The sequence below is a fragment of the Giraffa tippelskirchi genome, chromosome X (assembly GCF_054371585.1).
Source record: "Giraffa tippelskirchi isolate mGirTip1 chromosome X, T2T-mGirTip1v1.2.pri, whole genome shotgun sequence".
Classification (NCBI taxonomy): domain Eukaryota; kingdom Metazoa; phylum Chordata; class Mammalia; order Artiodactyla; family Giraffidae; genus Giraffa; species Giraffa tippelskirchi.
In genome coordinates this window covers 126,152,545-126,177,275 of record NC_137289.1, presented here as the reverse complement: position 1 = coordinate 126,177,275, position 24,731 = coordinate 126,152,545, and the positions used below count along the sequence as shown (strand labels likewise).

The 24,731-nt window shown below is 43.0% G+C and overlaps 1 protein-coding gene and 1 long non-coding RNA gene across 18 annotated transcripts in view; both read right to left on the bottom strand.

Moving 5' to 3' along the window:
- The window catches only part of DMD (dystrophin), a 2,147,259-nt gene that overhangs the window by 106,496 nt on the left and 2,016,032 nt on the right, over positions 1–24,731 (bottom strand). For all 17 annotated transcript variants that reach the window (XM_081564318.1, XM_081564319.1, XM_081564320.1 and 14 more), the window contains one exon: positions 11,429–11,503. In XM_081564318.1, coding sequence (XP_081420444.1) covers positions 11,429–11,503 — 75 coding nt within the window. The remainder of the gene's footprint in view (positions 1–11,428; positions 11,504–24,731) is intronic.
- Positions 1,252–8,187, bottom strand: LOC145535984 (uncharacterized). Its single transcript, XR_014075571.1, has 2 exons — positions 5,454–8,187; positions 1,252–1,732 (listed from the first exon to the last, which is right to left on the bottom strand). It is a non-coding gene; the product is annotated as an uncharacterized LOC145535984 (long non-coding RNA).

Here is a 24,731-nt window from a genome sequence, read left to right as displayed (position 1 = left end):
TCCTGCAACCTCAGTAGTACAGACACAGACGTGGTGGGTAACTCCTACGTGTCTGCTGACTTTCTGGCCCAGGCAGAAGGTGTCTGTGGGAAGAGGAGGCTGTTGTGGACATCACATCTTTCCACAGGCGGCTTACCCTTCAGGCTGAAGGACTTCTCAAAAAAAAATCTTTGCCCAGCGAGAAAGTCAATGTGCTTTGATATAGTTATCTTTGCTGCGAGGGTTAATTCCAGAGACTCTGAGGTTGGTAAGGCATGTCTTGCTAAAACCAGCCACACAATGTGGAGCCTTGATCAAAGCAATGAAAAGAAGTGACTCACTGTGTTTACGGGTAGCCATGGGTTACAGGTTATCACTGTTGTTTACTGCTGGCAGTAACATTAGCCATTTTTACCTGGTCTCAGTGAGGCCCATGAAGGCCACTGGGTTTGGGACTGGCTATGAGGGAGGGAAGGCAAAGAATTGATGCCTTCGAATTGTGCTGTTGGAGAAGGCTTCTGAGAGTCCCTTGGACAGCAAGGAGATCAAACCAGTCAATTTTAAGGGAGATCAACCCTGAATAGTCACTGGAAGGACTGATGTTAAAGCTGAAGCTCTGATATTTTTGTCACCTGATGCGAACAGATGACTCATTGGAAAAGCCCATGATGCTGTGAAAGATTGAGAGCAGAAGCAGAAGAGGGTGTCAGAGGATGAGATGGCTGGACGGCATCACTGATGCAACGAACATGACCTTGGGCAAACTCCAGGAGATGGTGAGGGACAGGGGGGCCTGGCGTGCTGCAGTCCATGGGGTTGCAAAGAGTCAGACACGACTGGGAGACTGAACAACAGCAAATACAGGGAGAAGATATCCAGGGCACCAGCAGTTATAAGCAATCCTGGCAGAGACTCTGATGGGTGATCCCTGGTTTCTCAAGTGCTCTGCGCTCACACTGGTGGTTCTTGATCCAAGAGAGAATGTGCATCCTGTTCTGGCCCTGACAGAGAGAGGGCACTTGGAGCTCGGACTTGGCCTCTCCAGACCCCACCCTGTGGGTGTGACACATGGCCCTGTTTTAACGTTGTTGGTACGTGGTAGGCTTCTCCTTTCTCCTGTAATGAACTGTAGATTTGTAAGGACTCTCATTTTGAGTCCTCATCAGCTCTTACTTAAGCTTAACTGTCATGCCCAGAGCAATTAGTGCAAGAACTGAGATGGTTTAGAAGGCTCCAACTCATTCTTAGCTGAAAATATGGGTAAGGCATTCGTTTCTTTTTTTTTTTTTTTTTTTAGGCATTCTTTTCAAATGAAAAGATGATGATTCTGATAAAAGGGATGAAAATGAACCACTGATGCTGGTTGCCAAGCCACCCTCGGTCTGAAGTAGTACAGGCTTTGAAATTGGTTATCAATAATACAACTTTCTACTGGAATCTGGAAATGGTAGAACCTGAACTCCAGGAGCTAGAAGAATGGATTAGAAGGGGATGGCAAACTGATGGTTAGTCTGCTAGAAACTAACTTCCTTGGTTGGAGGAGCAAAAGCTTAAAAAGTTCAGAATCTCCTTCCATTGAGTTTCAGCCTCTCTGGCCTGCAGGTGGAGTTCCAGCCAAAGGAACCTGGGAAGTAGCACTTTTGATAAATGGGCTACATCTATGAGAACAATTACAATTAGAAACATAATTCAAGTGAGGAACTTCTGGCTGTCCCCTGCTGCTGCTGCTAAGTCGCTTTAGTCGTGTCCGACTCTGTGCGACCCCATAGACGGCAGCCCACCAGGCTCCTTCGTCCCTGGGATTCTCCAGGCAAGAATATTGGAGTGGGTTGCCATTTCCTTCTCCAGTGCATGAAAGTGAAAAGTGAAAGTGAAGTCGCTCAGTCGTGTCTGACTCTTCTTTACCGTAATTTTCTTTTTCAATGCAACACTAGTAGTCACTTGACTGGGGCTACAATTCAGAGCCTTAAAGGGTGGTAATATCCTGAAAGAAGAGACTATGATTGCTAGTTGGAAGGTAAGTGCAAGAGTTCCACAGGACTCATGGGCTGAATTACCCCCTTCTCACACCTCACCTAACTAGGGCTGAATGTAACACATGCTTTGTTGACTAGTGGATAGGACAGCCCCATTTTTTTTCTGTTTGGAACCAGTGGGAGCCCTTCTCAAAAAGTGGGAAAAGAAGGAGAAGGCAAAGTCCAGGCATGTCTCATTTTGCTACCACCTAAATGTGGACTCAGAGAAGGCAATGGCACCCCACTCCAGTACTCTTGCCTGGAAAATCCCATGGACGGAGGAGCCTGGTGAGCTGCCGTCCATGGGGTCGCACAGAGTCGGACACGACTGAAGCGACTTAGCAGCAGCAGCAGCAAATGTGGACTAGCACAGTGGCTGAACCCAGGGGAATACACTCTCTGCAGGGAAGGGAGGATGGGGGTGGGGTGGTGGAGAGATTGGATTAAAATGTAACAAGGAAGAAAGGTAAGATTGTTGCTGAAGGGAAGAAAGCCACCACATGGGTGTGAAAAACAGAAAAGGTAACACAACTCTGGTGCCTAGAAAGAGGCTTAGAATAAGAGAATAATATGCTCCCTGGCTGGTAAAGACTGAAGCCGGGAGAAGAAGGGGGTGACAGAGGATGAGATGGTTGGATGGCATCACCGACTCGATGGACATGAGTTTGAGCAAGCTCCAGGAGACAGTGAAGGACAGGGAAGCCTGGTGTGCTGCAGGCCATGTGGTCACAAGAGTCGGACATGACTGAGTGACTGAACAACAACAATGCTCCCTTTGGCTATGACTCATGACCCTTTAAAGAGCCAAGAAGTGAGCAGTACTGCTGGCCAACCTACCAAACACACTGGGTGAAGAGATGGGAGTTATGACTGTGACCTGGACTGCATCATGTCTTTTAGAGTCTGCTTCACAGGATGTATTTGTCAGTAAGCACCTGTGTGGGAAAGCAACCTGTGGGAATATTCACCCAGTCATATCTGGAGAATACTGATGTCTCATAATCTGAACGAACACTGCATGGTCATTCATTGAGAAGATGAAGGATTATAAAAGGTACAGGGTAGAAAGGTATGTGGTAGCAAGTTTAGATGGTATATATGAAAGAGGAGAATGAAAAAGTTGGCTTAAGGCTCAATATTCAGAAAACTAAGATCATGGCATCTGGTCCCATCGCTTCATGGGAAATAGATGGGGCAACAGTGCAAACAGTGTCAGACTTAATTTTTTTGGGCCCCAAAAAATCACTGCTGATGGTGATTGCAGCCATGAAATTAAAAGACGCTTACTCCTTGGAAGGAAAGTTATGACCAACCTAGACTGCATATTAAAAAGCTGAGACATTACTTTGCCAACAAAGGTCCATCTAGTCAAGGCTATGGTTTTTCCAGTGGTCATGTATGGATATGAGAGTTGGACTGTGAAGAAAGCTGAGCACCGAAGAATTGATGCTTTTGAACTATGGTATTGGAGAAGACTCTTGAGAGTCCCTTGGACTGCAAGGAGATCTAAGCAGTCCATCCTAAAGGAGATCAGTCCTGGGTGTTCATTGGGAGGATGTTGAAGCTGAAACTCCAATACTTTGGCCACCTCATGCGAAGAGTTGACTCATTGGAAAAGACCCTGATGCTGGGAAGGATTGGGGGCAGGAGGAGAAGGGGACAACAGAGGATGAGATGGCTGGATGGCATCACCAACTCGATGGACATGAGTTTGTGTAGACTCCGGTAGTTGGTGATGGACAGGGAGGCCTGGCGTGCTGCAATTCATGGGGTCACAAAGAGTCAGACACGACTGAGTGACTGAACTGAACTGAACCCCATCTGTCATAATATACATGGGTAAAAAAAAAGCTATTGGCTTCATTAGTGTGTGAGGAAAGCTACAAATGAGTGAAGGGACGATTGGGATGCTTGGATCATTGAGGAAAACGAAGTTGAATTTGGTGGGCCTACTTCCTTGAGATTGAAAAGTCAAAAATTTGGTTGTTTTGTTCTTGTTGTTACTTAGACATTCAGATTTATCGCGCTGATACTTTTTCTTTATACCGAAGCTTCCATGTAAAAGTCTAGATTACATGGATAATCTGGATGGAATATACATTTACTTTCGAGAGTTTTAAATTCCATTTTAAATAATCAAGTAGGTTAAACCTTTTAAGATGTTTCAAGTATAGAAGTTTGTTTGACATGGGTAGAATTCATGAGATGTGCTGGGGGAAAATGGAAGGACCAGCATGTTTATGTTAAACACAGAAAGGGATAGAAAGGAACTGAAGGACGAAGAGACACCTAATAGCGCAGAGGTACCTTAGTACAAAGTGTTTATTGTATATGAAAGATATAAGAGGCAGTAATTATACACATGAATACTTAATATTCATGAGAACTCAGTTCAGGCAGCCATTAGTGAGAGCCATTCTGCCCCCATGTGTCTTCCGTTCAAGGAACACAAGTAAATCCCAGGGCCACTGATCAGGTTCATGGTCACACCATAACTGTGGTCAGGCGCACTTGTCTCTGTGTCTTTAATAGAGCAAGTTTATATGTCACTGGCCTAAGATGAAAAGCCAGCAATTTGCTATGGATGGCTGTTGATATTTCTGTGGCATTTTGAAACCAAGGTCCGTTTAGGAGTGACTACTATCCCTACGACATCTGCCTGGGAGACTCAACATTTTTGCCTCTGAATTGTATTTCCTAGTTATAGTGAAGATGTTACCACATGGTGGCAACAAATCTGGTGAACCAAAGAGCAGGGGGCCATTAAAATAAAAGAACCTTAGGAGAATTAGGAGCTGGGCGAGGACTACCTGGCCAGGCAGAATTTTCTTTGAGTGAGAAAAGAGAAACTGATGGAAGAGATCTCCTAGTGCAAAAAGAACACATCAAGGGACTCCAAATCCAAGAGGAAAGAGAAGGATGGAAACTAGAAATGGAAGCAACAATAACTGGAGAGTGGAACCTCCAAGGTTCTCCTTAACAGCATGAGTACCGTGGCTAAGAACTCATCCTTCTTTTCCTTAGTAACTCCTGTGCTGGACACATTTCAAGCAGGACTACAGTGGGAGAGAACGTGTGTTAGTTGCTCAGTTGTGTCTGACTCTTTGTGAGCCCATGGACTGACTGTAGCCCACCAGGCTCCTCTGTCCGTGGGATTTCCCAGGCAAGAATACTGGAGTCTGTTGCCATGTACCTTCTCCAGGGGATCTTCCTGACACAGGGATCAAACCCACATCTCCTGCACTATAGGTGGATTCTTTACTGTCTGAGCTACCAGGGAAGCCCAAGATGGCTCCTATTATGGGAACCCCCTCTCCTTGGGCACCGATACCGTCAAACCACGGAAGCAGAGAAACTGAGTTTGGCTCTGTCCTCAAGATATTTTGAATTCTGAAATAACAGAGACCTTGGCTTCCTCCAAAATATTGTGCTGTGCTTAGCCGCTCAGTCATGTCCGACTCTCTATGACCCCATGGACTGTAGCCTGCCAGGCTCCTCTGTCCATGGGGATTCTCCAGGCAAGAACACTGGAGTGGGTCGTCATGCCCTTCTCCAGGGGATTCTCCCAACTCAGGGATCGAAGCCAGGTCTCCCACATTGCAGGTGGATTCTTTACCATCTGAGCCACCAGGGAAGCCCAATAATACTGGAGTGGGTAGCCTATCCCTCCTCCAGGGGAGCTTCCTGACCCAGGAATTGAATCGGGGTCTCCTGCATGGCAGGCGGATTCTTTACCAGCTGAACTACCTAGGAAGCCCCCAATATTGGGCTGGTATAAAAAGTTCATTCGGGTTTCTCCGAACCTTCTTCTGGGAAAACCCTAATGAACTTTTTGGTCAACCCAATAATACATGGTATGTGGGAACAGATTTTTTGCAGAAAAGAGACCAAATAATTACACTGGCCTCTCAGGTACCCATGCTGTGAGGCAGCCAGTGGCCATGGAGGCATATCCTGACTGTCACACTGTTGCCTGATTGTAACCTTTTCCTACAGGAGACTGTAGATTTGTAAGCCATGTTACATGGTGGGTCCTCTAAGTTTTTAGCAACCAAACCCTATCTGATGCCACCTTTCTGTACATTCACCAAAGGTCAGGTGCCTGGGTCCAGAATGAGCACCTTTCTTAGCTACCTTGTGGGAAGGATGAGTCTGGCAATTGTGCCTCTATGCAGACAATTCCAGGTGGTAGAAAATTTCTCCACTGTGTGATTTAGTTGCCGAACAGAAGCAAATTGTTCTCTATTTCTTGTTTGCAGAATATCTGTCACATTTATCCACTGCAGTATATTTAGCCCTATGGTTTGGGCTCTCTCCAACACACCACACACTAATAAACCAAATACACGGGTTTTGTTAAGTGCCTTTTTTATTTCTGCTCTTAGAAGTTGGCTATATTTTTAATTTTAGAAGCCACAAGCCTATAGGATGTCATGAGAACCACAGTAGGAGAAAGAAAAAAAACTCAGATTATCTTCTTTGTAACTTTCAATGGGTTATCAGCCATAGGAACTGGCTTATAAATCCATCTTACCCAGATTTTATCTTTGTCTCTGCTTTTCTGTCCAGTTTAATTTTCATTCACAATGCCTTGAAAGGCAGTACAGAGTCATGCAACATTAAACCGATTACAAACTGGGGACATTATAGACCAATGGTGATGCTCTAGACTTAAACAGCAAATTCTCTACAGCAGATAACACTGTGGTATTCAAGTTTCTGCAGTACTGAAGCTTTGATAGTGCAGTGAAAAAAAATAAGACTAAGTGCTTAATGGCAGCAGCATGGCATATTTTCTAAGGCATCTGTAATTCAAACTCTTAACTGGCATCAGGAAATCATTGAGATAACATCATTAATTTTCATTAAAGTAAGAGTTAGTGGAAACGACCTTCGGTTGGAAAAGCTAGCCAGGGCACGTTTTGTTCTCTGACCCCAGACAATAGCTCTTTATCATGGCTTTACAGACATAGAAATGACGAAAAGGCCGGAAGGGAAACCAAAGCATATCTAAAATTAAGGGGAAATTCTGAAATAATCTACTGAACAGTGAAGTAATGCGATCATGCATGTTTTCAATAATAAAAGAATAGCTGAGCTCTTCATTCAGTATTCATACACCACGTGGAACCCTTCTACCATTCCTGAGAATCTAGTACTTAATTTAGATAAATGCACCCTCATTTTGCCGTGCCTAAATCTTTTTGAAATATGAGAAAAGTAATGCTGAGAAAGGAAGTGCTGAGAGTTGCACAGTAGTTGAAAAGTGAAAATTTTACATTCTACATTCAGAGCTTAACTTTGTTATGAGGTCATAACCACCCATGGTCAAAATGTTTTATAATATCAGATTCCCCCATTTGTCCCACGTTTATTGGAAATTTTAACATATGGTGAGATAACAGACAATGGGACACATTCATGAATGGAAAGACTTTTTGACAGAAGAACCGAATAATGCCTAAATCTGCGAGGAACAGTATGGAAAGGGTGGTCCAATCTAGTCCATTTGGGGGCTTTTTCATAGTATGAGCTGGCACAACATATTATCTCTACTGAACTTTTAGGGTTTCACGGGACTGTACACCATAGCACTCTACAGTAGCCATTTCACAGTAGCTCCTTTTTCAGTAGGAGGTTATACCTCTGGGATGGGGCAGAGACAGAAGATGAAAAAGAAGCAGAAGACTTTCTCCACCCGGCCTCTGACTCCCCCACCCCAAATTACCTCTTTCCTGCTCTGGTACATTCAACAGGTCCCTATGGAAATCATAGGTCCAGAGAGTCCTCTAAAAACCACTTAAGCTTAACAACTATACAGCTGAAAAGTGATAGTTTCAGAGTCTAACCTATATGGAAATGGAAGCCCGAATCTCCTTTCGTTCACACATCCATGCCGTGAAAACAGATTAAGCCCTTCTCTGCACTAGGCTTCGTGCTGAGCACTGGAGAATCAAGATAAAGAGGACAGGCCTACTCTCTCCTTCCAAACAATTTCACTTCTAAGTCACGTCTTCTCCATCACTGTGTAGAAAATCATCTCCATCACTGTGTAAAAATCACACACCAACAACACTCCTTGACCATCTTCCTGCTAGCTTCTGCGGACCCCCTGGTCAGATACCTTCATTCTCAAAGTTTCGGTTGCCAGGGTTCGCAGCTCTTGGCCATGAATTGGGTTCAATTCGGTCCAGTTTGGGTCCAATTTGGGGTGATTTCAATATTGGCCATCATGACTCGTGTGTCACTTTAGCCACTCAGTTCCTTAAGTTCCTATTTCAGCTGCAGCGAAATTGACATCTAGTCCATCTCTACCACCCATGCAAATGGTCATGTCCTAGAACCAATCAGCTGACCTGTTCCACTTCTGAAAAACTGCTGAGCCTTGCTGCCGTCTGACCACAACTTCCTGGCCTTCCAGTCACGTCCGCACAATCTCTTCCTCTACCTCCCTGAAGCGTTTGTTGGCCATTTGACCACACTACCTCCTAATTACCAGCTTCCACCTGAATTCCCAGCTTTTCCTGCCCAACATGGACTGGGCAGGCAGCATTCCAACCACTTACCCCCTCTTTTGACCAGATCCTCATTTCTCTTGCCCAGCTGGTCTCTGCCCACCTGGAACAGAATCATCCAGCTCCTCCTGGAGAAATCCCCCCAAGGATGGGTGCAGCCCTAAAACACTCAGCCGACGCTGAGCTCCAAGATGCTGCTTTTCAAAATAGCCCTCTCCCTGGCCACAGAGATAAGGCTGACCTCGACTTTCTGCCATTAACTGCAGCCCAGGAACTCTCATCCACCTTCACGCCAAAAATGGAGCCCTGTCCATGGGCATCCCTCGCCTGCCTCCCCCAGGTCTCCTCAGTTACCTAGCCCTGCCCACATCCTCTCCTCACCTTACTCACTACCTTGGAAGACAGGCACCTCTTTCCTTCTCATGGGCTCTGGGTTATCTTCTCCCATCCTCCCAGGACTCACATGTTTTATTATCTCCTCTTCAGTCAACAATGTCCATTCTGTCCTGTCTTCTAATATTCATTGGAATAGACTCAGGCTTCTCTCAGTCTAAATGCATGTACCCTCCATTAACTCCTCTGCCCCTTCCAGCTAACGAATGCCCCGCTTCCCTTCACAACCTTTCTCCAAGAATCATTTCAACCAACTCTCTCTACATCCCCACTTTTCATTGACTTCTAAGCCCACTTCACCACCTCCACCATGTCCCCTAAAATCTCACCCAAGTTCCTGAGGACGTCCTTGTTGCTCAACCCAATGGACACTTGGGCCCACTTCCTCCTGACCTTCCAGCAGCATCTGAGCCTGGTGGTGGGCCCCTTCTTCCTGCCTGCATAGTATGTGGTACTATACTCTGTGTGTGTGTTCCTTTGTAGTCCCCTTTGTACATGGGTCACCCTTGGTCTCAAATACTGTTTTCTTGTTACTTTCCCTCTCTCTAAGCATCTCCACACTCACAATTCCTCAATGTTGCTCATCTATTTCTCCTGAGCACCACAGCTATGTGTATATGGCTAACTCTGCTGGCAGGCCCACCATTCATCTCAGTTGAGCACCTAAGTCTCTTCCTTGATCATCCTCACCAGGCACATCAAACTTGTCACTAAGGCCTATCAATTCCACCTTGTATTTCTCAAGTCCTCCCAGTGTTCTCCATTCCTACTCTGCCAATTCAGGCTACCAGATTGCTGGTTTAGAGGACCAAAACTGCTCACCAAGTTTCTTCCCCTGCAGGGGTACACCCCCACACCTCCCTGTACCCCCACCCCCACCCCCAGCACTGACACAGGCTCTATTCCACAGCCAGAGTCATCTTTCTAAATGACAATCTCAACACACCATTCCACTGCATGGCTCCCCTACTGATTTCCACATTCTTTAAGTTTTTTTGTAATTGGAGGACGTACCTTGTTTTTAAAAAAATTTTTTTAATTCATTTTTAATTGGAGGATAATGGCTTTACAATGTTGTGTTGGCTTCTGCCATCCATCAACATGAATCAGCCATAGGTATACATATGCCCCCTCCCTCTTGAACCTCCCTCCCACCTCCCACCCCAACCCACTCCTCTGGGACATCACAGAGCACTGGTCTGAGCTCCCTGTGTCATACAGCAAATTCCCATTGGCCATTTCTCTTACATATGGTGATGTATATGTTTCAATGCTATTCTCTCAATTCATCCCACCCTCTCCTTCCCACCCTGTGTAACTTAAGTGTAAAAACCTTTCACAGTCTGCCTGGCTCCAGCCATATTTTACCACAGCCCCTCCCTGGAGCTCCTGTGTTTTATCATGCTGTGGCATTTTCAGATCCTGAGTGCATCTCTGGACCCCATGCCTCAACACACGCTCTGCCTTCTGATGAGAACGCTCCTCCCAGACTGAACTCTACTCACCTTTCTGGACTCACGTGGCTCTTCAAGCAAACCTTCTCAGCACCCCACCCCCACAACTAGCTGTTCTCATGGTACCCCATCCACTGTCATGTGACTAAATATACAACATTCAAATTGTCCCTTCACTTTTTCTCAGGTGCCCATAAAGCCTTAATAGAGACAATCGCGTTGCTTTAAAAAAAAAAAAAAAAAAAAAAAAAACAGGTTGTAGAGGTTCTTGATGATCTTATATATGTTTACCTATGTCTGTAGACTTCTGGATACCCTGTGTGTCCCTCATTAGACTATAGGTTCCATTAGCGAAAGGACTGTGCCTGTCTATTTCGTGCTCACATCATTAGCATACACAGGCTCTCAATAACTTAGTAACAGTTACATAAACTCTCTAATGAACTGAGGGTGTTGTAGGACACGCTGGGATTTTTTTCCCACCGAGGCATGTTATTTAGCAAAAGCAGAAAAACAACCTTGTCATCATTCTTCTATGACAGCATTGATCTCAACATTAGCATTCAAGCTAAAAAACAATACCCATCTCTGTGCTTTGGTTGGCTAAGGCAAGCGAGTGCTAATACTTCAAACATTAAACACATTTTCTAAGAAGAAATAAAGGTGGAATGGGGAGATAATTCAAGTTTCATAAAGATACTTCTGGATGCCAGTGCCATACATTAGAAAATAAAAATGATCAGTCTCTTACCAATTCAACATCAGTAGCTGAGGAATGGTGAGAGGAATGATTCTCAACAAGTGACTGAGTAATCTAGATGCCCAGGTCTCCCACATTGCAGATGGATTCTTTACCAGCTGAGCTACCAGGGAAGCCCCAGAATTGAGCAATCAGGGGAGCCCCAATCTAGATGTACATTAAGCCAAAGAGATTTGAAAAAAATGAATTCTCTGTTACAACTGGACTTGAGAGAGCTATTTCTCCCCTCCTCAAGAGCAAATACCCCAATCATTTTTTTTTTTTTAAGCAAAGAGTAACTATCAAGTATTTCGAGCACTGGTTAATACTCACAGCAAAGGGCCTTCTGCAGTCTTCGGAGTTTCATGGCAGTCCTATAAGCCGAGAACCTGACATTATTCAGGTCAGCTGAAGAAGAAAGGGGGAAAACAAAGATCATTTGTTATTTCATCAAACAGCACAGATAAGCTCCCAATGATCTGCCAACAAAAGGCTAGGAAAAAAAATCTTTTGTATATGCCCCAATTTTGGAAAGGTGAAATTCTGTCAATGTGGGGAAGAAAAAAAATGTCTTTTTGCTCTTTTCCCTCTTTGAGGGATGACAGTGGCATAATCTGCAGGGTGCTCATGTAGTTCTTATTCCCAAGAGAGAATAAAGGGACATGTAGTTATTTTCTAGACTGTAATCTTGGTTCTGTTGTACTGAATCTTTGCTATACAAGATTTAAATTTTTTTCCTGTTATTTTTTTTTAATTGGAGTATAATTGCTTTACAATGTTATGTTAGTTTCTGCTGCACAACAAAGTGAACCAGGTATATCCCTGGAGGCTCTGATGGTAAAGAATCTCCCTGCAATGCAGGAGGCACGGGTTCCTGGGTCAAGAAGATCCCCTGGAGAAGGGCATGGCTATGCACTCCAGCATCTTTGCCTGGAGAATTCCATGGACAGAGGAGCCTGGTGGGCTATGGTTCATAGTGTTGCAAAGAGTCAGACACGACTGGGAGACTAAGCATGCACACATACACATATATCTCCTCCCTCTTGGACCTTCCTCCCTCTCCCCTGAATCCTACCCCTCTAGGTCATAAGCTACATAAGATTAAAAAGAACAGGGAATACATCATTGGACTAGCTATGAGAATTTAGCAAACAATTAAGTGGCATATAACATTTTTTCTAATTATCAAAGTTATACATGCTCTCTGTGGAAAACAAAAGAAATTAAAGGAAAACGTGGAATCAAGTAAATAAATCATCCATAATCTCAATACACAAAGATGTGCACTGTTAACATTTGGAACATTTCTTATTCAACATGTGTATGTGTCTGTGTGTGAGATGTATTTTAAAATATAATTGGCAGAGTTAACTCTCATCCAGGTTTAGGTCTGCCTGATTCCACCGATTCCTTCTATTTAACTCTCCTGAATCTGTTTAAAAAGTACATAAGTTGGCAAAGACAGGATAAAAGAGAGCTGGTTTAAAAAGAAGTTCACAAATTTGTGTGTGCACACACACACATTTACTAATCAGAAATGTTTGCTGATCAAAAATGTGGATGCATGTTAAATATACAAAAATGATAGCAGATGTCAATAAGAAAAGTTACAAATCCATATCACTATGGGTATTTGTTTCTGTCCATATTCTGTAGTAGTAAAAGAAACTGCTATATTTTTTTAAAAATCAAGTGAAAAACATTGGGATTACATTTAGCTTTATATACTAAAGTGCAATCATTCTATTATTCTGCATGGATTAACAACTCAACAATTTCTGCTACAGTGATTTCTACTGTCACTTGTCTATTAAACCCCAACTCATCTCACCTAGCAGAAATCTCTATTTACATTATGCCCTTACTCAATTTTGCATAAGTCTTGATATACACCAAGCTATATTTCTTGCATTTTTGTGCATTTATGTTTCATAAACCCAGCTCCAAAAAGCTCCTTGAAGACCAGTACCCTGTCCCCAACTTCTGTTGTATTTCCTGGTGACTTAACAGACAACTGTTCTCTAAGAAAGCAGGTCTAATACAGCTCAGGGACTCTGACAAACTGAATCAATAAAAGAATGGGAAAAAATACTGGCAAACATGACTAATCACCATAAATAAATGGCACCCACAGAACCAATTCTAATTGGAGATTAGAAATGGGAAATAATTTAATCCATATCCAAGTTGCCTGGGTCAACATTATTAGATTGATGGCCTTTGAAGAGATCAAATATAACAAGCTAAAATGAAATTAGGGGAAAGAAAAACAAGGTCTGCAATTTACTTTAAAATATCAAACATAAATGCCAAAAAAACAGACAATACTAAATGGTGGCAAGGATGTGGAGCAACTGGAACTCTCATACACTGTTGGTGGGAATATAAAACAGTATGACTACTTTGGAAAATCAGGTTAGCAATTTCTCATGAAATTAAACAAACATCTATCTTATTATCCAAAAATCTACTCCTAGATAGTCACCCCAAAGAAATAAAGACATGTCACAAAAAGATGTCTATGCGAATGCCCAGAGTAGCCTTCATCTGTAAGAGCCAAAAACTAGAAAGAAAACTATAGTAGAATGAATAAACAAATTGTGGTACAGTCACACAATGGTAATTCTACTCTGTAATAAAAAGGAACTAACTACTGATAATGCAAAAATGTGAACCGATTTGAAAAATGTTACCCTGGGTAACAACACAAAGAGTAAAAAAAATACTGTTTGATTCCATTTAAATGAAATCCTAGAACAGGTAAATCTCATCTATACTGACAGAAAGCAGGTAGATGGTACCCAAGAGCAGGGAGGGGGTGGGTAACTAACTGAACACAAGGCTATTTTTTATGTGATTAAAATGATATTTATCTTGATTGTTATGAAGGTCCCTTGAGAGTATATACATTTTATTGTATTTATGTATGCCTTGTATGGATATGAGAGTTGGACCATAAAGAAGGCTGAGCACCAAAGAATTGATGCTTTCAAACTGTGGTGCTTGAGAAGACTCGAGAGTCCCCTGGACTGCAAGGAGATCAAACCAGTCAATCCCAAAGGAAATCAACCCTGAATATTCATTGGAAGGACTGATACTGAAGGTCCAATATTTTGGCTACCTGATGTGAAGAGCTGACTCACTGGAAAAGACCCTGATGCTGGGAAAGACTGAGGGCAGGAGGAGAAGGGGGTGACAGAGGATGAGATGGCTGGACGGCATCACCAACTCAACAGACATGAGTTTGAGCAAGCTCTGGGAGATAGTGAAAGACAGGGAAGCCTGTTGTGCTACAGTCCATGGGGTTAAAAAGAGTCTGATACAACTTAGTGAATGAACAACAACAAATGCCTTAATAAAGCAGATTTTAAGAGTTAAAAAGAAATCCTCCCCTGGACAGTGTAGAATGATGATTGTGTGTGTTAGCTTAGCTATGCTGCTGAGGCGGTTAGTTGTCTTAATCAGGAAAGCACACTCCAGGGGTGGCTGGCTAGCAATTAATCAAAAACCCTCACTCCAGAGGCTGCCACTGTAAAAGCCTCAGTTATATTTAGCTCATGTTACACCTAAAATCCTATTAATACACCTAGGATCCTAATTAATGTGAGAGAGGCTTGTGTTAGTGACATTTGTAGTTTACAAAATACAAGGACTGCTGGAAAGGGTTTAGAAACATGTCCTGCCCTTACGTTAATGGGGTGTGAGAAGAATCTAGCAGGCTCTCCACCTTTCAAAGTGTTGCAGTAGGCTGGATTCCAAGAGCTCCAGCTGTAGTTCTGGGAATCTTGGTTGCCTGAATTCAATTAGATGGCTGACAGAATCCTGCTGTTGTAGCAGTGGTTCACCAACTTGAGTGTACATCAGATTCACCTGGAGTGCTGGTTAAAAACCCAGATTCCCAGGCCCCACATGCAGATTTTCTGATTCTGCAGGTCTACAGTGGGCCTGAGAATCTGCATCTCTAACATGTTTCTAGGTTGCTGCTGATGCTGCTAGTCCAGGGACCACACTTTGAGAACCAACGTGTTAAGGACCATGGCAGATGTGGATTGCGAGGTTCTCGTTCCAAGCTCTCAAAAGGCAGAGTTGAGACTTCATGGAGTCTTAGGCATGGGCTTTAAAACTGTTTTCTGCTCTGTGACTAGTAAGTGTTCATAGGTGACAAATCTTGCTCTAAGACCTGCTTTGGTTAGAAACTGGTAGCCAAGATGTGGCTAAGAAGGCAGCCCACACCTCTGTACAACCACAGTGGCTCCCAATACCTATCGACCCAAGAGAACCTGGGCAGATCCTTTTTACCCCAATTATGATTTGAGGACCAACGGCATCAGCATCTCTTCTGACCTTGTTAGAAATGCAGAACCCCAGGCCCCACCTAGCTCTATGAACCAGAATCAACATTTTAACAAGATCCCCAAGTGATTCATCTATACCTTCAGGTGTAATTGAGTCTTTGTTGTTGTTTAGTCGCTAGCTTGTGTCCGACTCTTTGCAATCTCATAGACTGTAGCCTGCCAGGCTTCTCTGTCCATGGACTTCTCCAGGCAAGAATACTGCAGTGGGTTGCCATTTCCTCCTGCAGGGGATCTTCCCCTCCCAGGGACTGAACCCCAGTCTCTTGCATTGCAGTCAGATTCTTTACCACTGAGCCACCAGGGAAGCCCTCAAATGAGTCTTTAATTATACATTTTAATACAGTTTCTTGTTTCATGTTAAAAGTTTAAGTATAAACTCTGTAGAGAGACCTGTGTTGTCTTTTGTTTTTCTATCTTTCTACATTCCATTCTGTGGGCTTGTGGATTATTTAATGACTATTATAGTCAATTAGACCAAAACCTCATCTCTAGATTATGTCTGTGGGTCTCTTGTTTATGATGAACACTAATAAAATAAATTAAAGGTGTCCTACCCTCTTTCTGATTTTCCAAGGTGTATTCAGAATTCAGAACAAGTGGTCTAAACAAGGTCAGAAGCTCCATCCAGCCCTCAAGAACTGGCAGATTCCAGGAGCTAGAGATCCAAGTGGGAGAGGCAAGGATGATGTGATTCTCTCAGGGAGTGGCTGATGGTAGAATACTATCAGAGACAAGCATCTGGAACATTCTTGCTCCAGCAGTACTCTCAGCTTCCCCTAAAGTAGTTCAAACATGCTTCCCTTTCATATCCTTCTAAATATGGCATATTCTGCCTGGAGTTGATCCACTGTGACACCCGTTCAAGCATACCCTCCAACACAATGCAGAGAACAAGCCTTCTGCCCCCAGTTTTCCATGTAGCATGGTCCAACCAGTGAGCACACAATGATTCAGGAATACCACAAGATGGGAACAGGGAAAACATCTAGTTTTCATCATACTGCAACAGAATCCATGCAGATTTATAGACTTATATCCAGTAACCATCAGTGAATTGCAACGGAGTTCTGGTTTCCTTAAAAAGTCCTACTCCAGAGAGATAACCATCTGTGTTGTCTGAATCCGCAGGTTTTCTAGGAACTGGGAGCACCATTCCCTCTGGCTTACAGCTGGTCACCACCACCTTGTGAAAACGTGGAGGACACACACTGAAACCTCCAGATGCACTACAGCTGCGGACTCTGTGACACAGTCCCTAGTGGAGGCTGGGGCTGATCACATAGCTAAAGTATGCATGTGAAATGTAGCTTCAAGTCCCGGTGCCCATCCCCCATGGGAGGCCAGCCTTCGCTTTCCCCGGGAGCTGGCTTTCCGGGACTCTGGCCCAAGCTGTGAAGAGCTCACTAGCTCTCACAACTGGAACTCGAGAGGCAGAGAAACATGAGACTACCCAAGAAATGAGTTACACCATGTTTGCATGGCAGTTGGTAGGAAGCGCACTTCAGGACACGCAACATGCTGAACTGTACATTCCTCTCCTTCATGACTTATTTTATCCAGGGCTGGTTCTGGTCTAAAAATGGAAAAAGCTAGAAACTTAAGGAATAAGGGGAATGATTACATCATCTACCCGCTCAAGTTGGATCACCAGCTACTGAAGTGATGGTCCATTTGGCTTTTACTGTGAGGCACAGAACAGACAACAAACAGGTTTTGTTGCACCTTTCTTTTTTTTTTTTTATTTTTATTTTTTTTTATAAATTTATTTATTTTAGTTGGGGACTAATTACTTTACAATATTGTAATAGTTTTTGCCATACATTGACATGAATCAGCCATGGGTTTACATGTGTTCCCCTTCCTGGACCCCCCACCCACCTCCCTCCCCATCCCATCCCTCTGGGTCATCCCATTGCCCCGGCCCTGAGCCCTTGTCTCATGCATTGAACATGGAATGGTGTTCTGTTTCACATATGATAATATACATGTTTCAATGCTATTCTCCCAGAACGTCCCACCCTCACCTTCTCCCTCAGAGTCCATAAGACTGTTCTATGCATCTGTGTCTCTTATTCTGTCTCGCATATAGGGTTATCGTTACCATCTTTCAAATTCCATATATATGCATTAGTATACTGTATTGGTGTTTTTCTTTCTGGCTTACTTCACTCTGTATAATGGGCTCCAGTTTCATCCATCTCAGTAGAACCGATTCAAATGTATTTTTTTTAATGGCTGAGTAATATTCCATTGTGTATATGTACCACAGCTTCCTTATCCATTTGTCTGCTGATGGACATCTAGGTTGCTTCCATGTCCTGGCTATTGTAAACAGTGCTGCGATGAACATTGGGGTACACGCGTCTCTTTCAATTCTGGTTTCCTCGGTGTATATGCCCAGCAGTGGGATTGCTGGGTCATATGGCAGTTCTATTCCCAGTTTTTTAAGGAATCTCCACACTGTTCTCCATAGTGGCTGTACTAGTTTGCATTCCCACCAACAGTGTAAGAGGGTTCCCTTTTCTCCACACCCTCTCCAGCATTTATTGCTTGTAGACTTTTGGATAGCAGCCATTCTGACTGGTGTGAAATGATACCTCATTGTGGTTTTGATTTGCATTTCTCTAATAATGAGTGATGTTGAGCATCTTTTCATGTGTTTGTTAGCCATCTGTATGTCTTCTTTGGAGAAATGTCTGTTTAGTTCTTTGGCCCATTTTTTGATTGGGTCGTTTATTTTTCTGGAATTCAGCTGCAGAAGTTGCTTGTATATTTTTGAGATTAATTGTTTGTCTGTTGCTTCGTTTGCTATTATTTTCTCCCATTCTGAAGGCTGTCTTTTCACCTTGCTTATAGTTTCCTTTGTTGTGTTGCACCTTTCTTTAAGCCAATGAATTTCCCTTGACTTTGCTAAGTGTTTCTGTCATATGACTTTCACTTTCATTCTGTGGAGGGTAGTGGCGGAAGGTGTCAAATTCACCAGAAAAGAGGAATGACTGATCAAGTCTGAGCCATAAATTTACACATTGTTGGACATGCTCTTGCAAAAAGACTGAAAAACACATCAGCATTTTAAAGTCAGGGGGAGAATTTGGAAAATATTGTAGAAATACAACATTAAGCCCCCTCACTTTAATTTTACAGCTGGTTTCTATCTTTTCATCACACTTCAAAAACTTGCTACCAAGGAATGAACTGAAGTCTAGAATTTAAAACAAGGAGTATTTTGGTCCAACTTTCCAGTAGCTTGTGGGCACTTTTTAGAAAGGCCCAAAGTTTTAGTATGTTTATCTATTACATAGAAAGAATGACAATGGCCCCCATAAACGTAATGAGTGGAAAGAGCTGGATGGCTCAAGATTATTCCAACAGATAAATGAGTGGTGTGGTCTTTGTTTCCTACCAACTCTGTTTGCCAAATCACTCAGGTGATCATGAGTGAAAAATATAGTTTAGAGGAATTATGATGTTTTTTCATATAATTCCAACTTCAGTGGTTTGCATACAATGTGAATTAAACTACTACTGCCTATCTGTTTTAGTCAATTTCCAAATTTTCTAAAGATGCCAAAACAAGGTGGTCTCCTCTCACACCCCTTCTAATATAGAAAGGTGGGTGATTTGGGGAATTCCCTGGTGGTCCAGTGGTTACGACTGTGTGCTCACTGCCAAGGGCCAGGGTTCAATTCCTGGTTAGGGAACTAAGATCCGACAAGCTGAGTGGTGTGGCCCAAAAAAAAATTTCAAGATTTTAAAATATAATAATATATCTCCAATCCCCCAGCCTCACTCTTCCTATAGACGAATGGACTCTCCACACAATAAGCATTATTCTTGCCAGCTCAAACTCACTAGGACAGACAAGAACCATAGATAAGTCTTTATAAGGCTTGAGACTAATGGAGTAATTTCAACCAAGTCTGGCTTGAAAGCAAATTGAATCAAGATGTCTAGGCTTCAGAAGTTTTAGAGTACAATGTAGAATTATGGGGAAGTCTTCAAAAACTCTAAAACAACACAGGGGATTTCTGCAACATATCTTGAAAGAATTAGCTGAGAGAGAAGAGGTACATTAACACATGATGGTCTATAATTTTTTAGATATATTAGAGGCCTTTTCAAATCTAAACTCCTTTAAACCTCACCCTCAACACTGAGCTTTACTTAAATGGGGAAAAAAATAAACCTACAGAGAGATAAACAGGAACGATGCATTCATACTTGCATGATTCGCAGAAAGTCAAGTCTGTGAATTTATAATTCCTATCAAGTTATGTTTCCAGATGAGAAACAGTATTACTTTGTTTGCTACCAGTTACTCCCTAGAATTCTTTTTCTCTGAAAAATGAAGAGAAGCGATAAAGGACCCAGTGTCACACAGATGTTAGAAGACTTAGAATTCTGAAGGAGAGAAACAAACCAAACCAAATAAAAAATAAGGAAGTTCAACTGTGAAATAAAAGATAGCATGGAATCCTGACTGTGGGTTGTTCAAGGCCTTTCTGGCTCCTGCGTCTCGCTTGGCCTTCCTCAGCACAATCTTACTACTTCTTAGCGATACTGTGCTCCTGGAAGAGCAGAAATTAGAATGAGCTTTGCTTCTTGTTTGCTGCTCTGGTGAAAGGTTTGTTGAGAAAGTAGTTTCTGTAACAAATGGCCAATGCAAAGTTCTTGGGGGAGGGGGCGAGGGGAAACCGTGTATCTTAAATACCATTTCTGGGCCTGAATTCTCCCCCCACCCCGGATAATGGAGAAGGGACTCATGTGGACACTGCTGCACCATGTTCCTTTTATTTAAGTTTCAGATCAGAAAGGGTCTGGGCTCCAACTCTAAAACCCTGCCCACCAGAAAATGTATAAAAAATAATATTGATTCAAAAAGACTGTTTAGGCTAAACCGGTTTACAGCTCTTTAAAAGACACCCACCAAATAAAAACAAATGTACAGGTACAGAGAACAGAGTAGTGGTTAGTAGAAGGCAAGGGCGGGGGGGGGGGGCACGGACAGGGCAAAATGAGTTAAGAATATCAACTAGTATGGTGGCAGACAGAAACTAAATTTTTGGGGGTGACTACGTAGGGTAGGGTATAAAGTACAAATACAATGCTGTATACTTGAAACTCATAATGTTATACACCAATGTTCAGTTCAATTCAGTTCAGTCACTCAGTCGTGTCCAACTCTTTGCAACCCTATGAATTGCAGCACGCCAGGCCTCCCTGTCCATCACCAACTCCCAGAGTTTACCCAAACTCATGTCCATTGAGTCGGTGATGCCATCCAGCCATCTCATCCTCTGTTGTCCCCTTCTCCTGCCCCCAATCCTTCCCAGCATCAGGGTCTTTTCCAATGAGTCAACTCTTCGCATGAGGTGGCCAAAGTATTGGAGTTTCAGCTTCAATATCCGTCCTTCCAATGAACACCCAGGACTGATCTCCTTTAGGATGGACTGGTTGGATCTCCTTGCAGTCCAAGGGACTCTCAAGAGTCTTCTCCAACACCACAGTTCAAAAGCATCAATTCTTCGGCGCTCAGCTTTCTTCACCGTCCAACTCTCACATCCATACATGACTACTGGAAAAACCATAGCCTTGACTAGACAGACCTTTGTTGTCAAAGTTATGTCTCTGCTTTTTAATATGCTTTCTAGGTTGGTCATAACATTCCTTCCAAGGAGTAAGCGTCTTTTAATTTCATGGCTGCAATCACCATCTGCAGTGATCTTGGAGCCCAAAAAAATAAAGTCTGACACTGTTTCCGCTGTTTCCCCATCTATTTCCCATGAAGTGATGGGACCAGATGCCATGATTGTAGTTTTCTGAATGTTGAGCTTTAAGCCAACTTTTTCACTCTCCTCTTTCACTTTCCTCAAGAGGCTCTCTAGTTCTTCACCTTCTGCCATAAGGGTGGTGGCATCTGCATATCTGAGGTTATTGATGTTTCTCCTGGCAATCTTGATTCCAGCTTGTGTTTCTTCCAGCCTAGCATTTCTCATGATGTACTCTGTATATAAGTTAAATAAGCAGGGTGACAATATACAGCCTTGACATACTCCTTTTCCTATTTGGAACCAGTCTGTTGTTTCATGTCCAGTTCTAACTGTTGCTTCCTGACCTGCATACAGGTTTCTCAAGAGGCAGGTCAGGTGGTCTGGTATTCCCATCTGTTGAAGAATTTACTCAAGATAAAAAATAAAGACATCCATCTATTCATCATCCTTTCACCTATCCTTTCAATGCTTATTGAGAGTGAGGACATAGGGAGACACAGGCCAGGAAGGCCTCTATGAGAAAGTGACATTTAAGCAAAGAGATGAAGAGTGATGGCAGCTGGCTATGTGAAGAGTAGCCATGCAAGATGAAAGTCAGCACATCTGAAAAAAGCTCTTCAGCAGAAAATAAAAGACTGTGGACTATTAAGACTCCTAAGAAAGCCCAGGCTGATGAAGAATGGCCCCAACTAAGACCTTCCAGGTAGACAGGGCCCTGCATATCATGGTAAGGAACTAGGTCTCAGAACTTCCAGGTAAACGTGGCAGAGGGAACAGAGTCATTTATTTCTCATTTCTGAAACTACTAGGATGAGAGAAAAAAGAATGGAGATTGATATCTACCTAAAAGAAGAGACAAAACTGCAGAGGAGACGACAAGAGACCAGAGCTCCAGGGCTTCGGAAGCTCAGAAGTTGACCAAACGGTAGCTGATTTGGGAGAAATTCCAAGCCTAAATTCATGTGAGGGGAAGAGAGGTGGGGTGGGCCGAGCATCCCAGTCTCCCCCTGCTTCACTCTGCCAGGAGGCTGGAGGTTTAATCTCAGAAAAAGGTGCACCAGACGTGGAGGTAGCAGGAGTAACTAAACCTGGGAGTGAGGTAAGGCCCTGAAAACAGGGGTCGAGTGCCGTGGCAGCACACTCGAAGAACGTAAACCCTACTCCCAAATTCCAGACTGTGCCTTTTCTCCTTCAGTCAAGCCACTGGAAAAGCTTTCCAGCTAAGCACTTCCTTATTTGCCATCCTTACCATCAGCCAGAAGGAGCTTCAATCAGCAAGGTCTCTAAACTGACCCTCCTTCTCTGATCAGACTTCCCTGTCATCTGCTTCATGCTCCAATTAGAACCACACCAATTCAAGCCAATCTGCAAGGAGATCCAACCAGTCCATCCTAAAGGAAATCAGTCCTGAGTATTTATTAGAAGGACTGATACTGAAGCTGAAACTTCAATACTTTGGCCACCTGATGTGAAGAATTGACTCATTTGAAAAGACCCTGATGTTGGGAAAGACTGAAGGCAGGAGAGGGGGACGACAGAGGATGAGATGGTTGGATGGCATCACCGACTCTATGGACATGAGTTTGAGTAAGCTCTGGGAGTTGGTGATGGACAGGGAGGCCTGGCGTGCTACAGTCCATGGGTTGCTGCAGTCACAAAGAGTTGGACATGACTGAGTGACTGAACTGAACTGAAATCAAGCCAAAGCTCTTTCCTTCTGGTTTCCTTTTTTTTTTTTTTAAGATTTTCTTTTTTGGCTGTTCTGGGTCTTCATGGCTGCTCAGCATTTTTCTCTAGCTGCACTGAGCGGGGGCTCCTCTCATGTTGTGGATGGCAGGCTCAGTAGTTGTGGCTCGCAGGCTTAGTTGCCCCGCAGCATGTGGAATCTTCCCAGACTAGGAATCGAACCTGTGTCCCCTGCACTGGTAGGCGGACTCCTATCCACTAGGGAAGTCCCTCTGGTCTCCTTCTTGATGAGAGACTAACAGTTACACAGTCCCCACTCATCACTGGGATGAATGGTATTATTACCTTTCTCTGTCTCAGAACCTTCAGTCACTGGTCTCGCCTGAGCTCCTCAAGCCTAACGTGGGGCAACTCAACTAACCCACACAACCATAAGAACTATACAAACTTCTAAAATTAGCCCAGTCTCCTTCAACTCTCTTCTAAACTCCACTAATTAACCAATCTTTCCATACTCTCTTCATAAATGAACACACTTCCCAGAGTCTCCAGGGCAGAGACAGTTTAATTACGTTTTACACTTTATAATACAGGTGAGACATTTAAAAGTGATCCAGTGTGACTTTTTATTCTTTTGTATAACTTTTCATATAACCAACTTCACAGTTTAAAAGAAAAATCTGTGCCCTAATTGTAGGGGGCTGGAAAACCATACTTTCTTTGTAATAGAGTTGACACTACCTATTTCAAATCTACTGGCCCTTCTCACGGTTAGAGAATTTGTGGTAAATCTACTTTCATGATAAAAATAAACAGCAGCAAATGTCCTCATTTCCTTTAATGCTAGCCTCATCTTTGTTTCCAGTTTTAGAATGGCTCAACCAGATTTTCCTACACTCTAACATTCCAACCCTGATTGCACCTCAGCTTATTTCTCCACTCTTATCTCTCAAGATTTCAACATATGGTCTTTCTCCCCAAACCACAATCTCTTTCAATGATTTCTCCAGTAACCACAGACCTGAGGCCAGTAACTGGCTGAATTTAGTTTGCAGAACTGTTTTTTGTTTTTGGGGTTTTTTTTTTTTTTGGTTTTATTTGGTTGGTTTTGGCTCCTCTAATGGTTTTTTAACTTGTTGAATGATTGGCCAACAGAGGTCTGTAGACTTCCCATGGTCTTGTTTCTCTGGAGGAACCTAAAGACTCACATTCTTGCATGTCAATGAGGGAAGCTGAGGCCAAATTAGCCCTAACAGAAGCTTTTCAGGTTGCCCCAGTTCCCACCCAGCCACCAGTTTGGCTCTAGGAGGCATTTCTTTTCCGAGTCTTGCCTCAGATCCCTCCCTATTCTCCCCCCAGATTTACTTTTACCCTCTTTTTCATGTCTATGTCAACGTTTTTACTGTCAAGTTCCTCCAATAACTAGCTGTTATCTGGCTTTCACTCAAATGACGCTGTGGAAACATTTCTTACTGGGTTTTCCCAAAATTTTCCAGCTATTAGGTTCCACCTTTTACTAATTCATTCAAACTAAATGACTGTGCCACTAAAAATACTGCCTCAATACACGAGTACAAGAATGGATGGGAAGACAGAACCAGAATCTGAAACTAGTCTAACGATTATCTTCCATGAAGCAACCATTACTTAAACATTTTAAAATCAGCAATTCACATTTATCGAAGCATCTACTGTGGGCCTAACTATATCCTAAGCTCAGGGCTTAAAGATTCAGGCTTCTAAAATACTGGAAAAAACCCAAAGATAAATTATTCACTCACATAAAAATCAATATGTATTTCCTTGGTGTCTGTGATGTGCCAA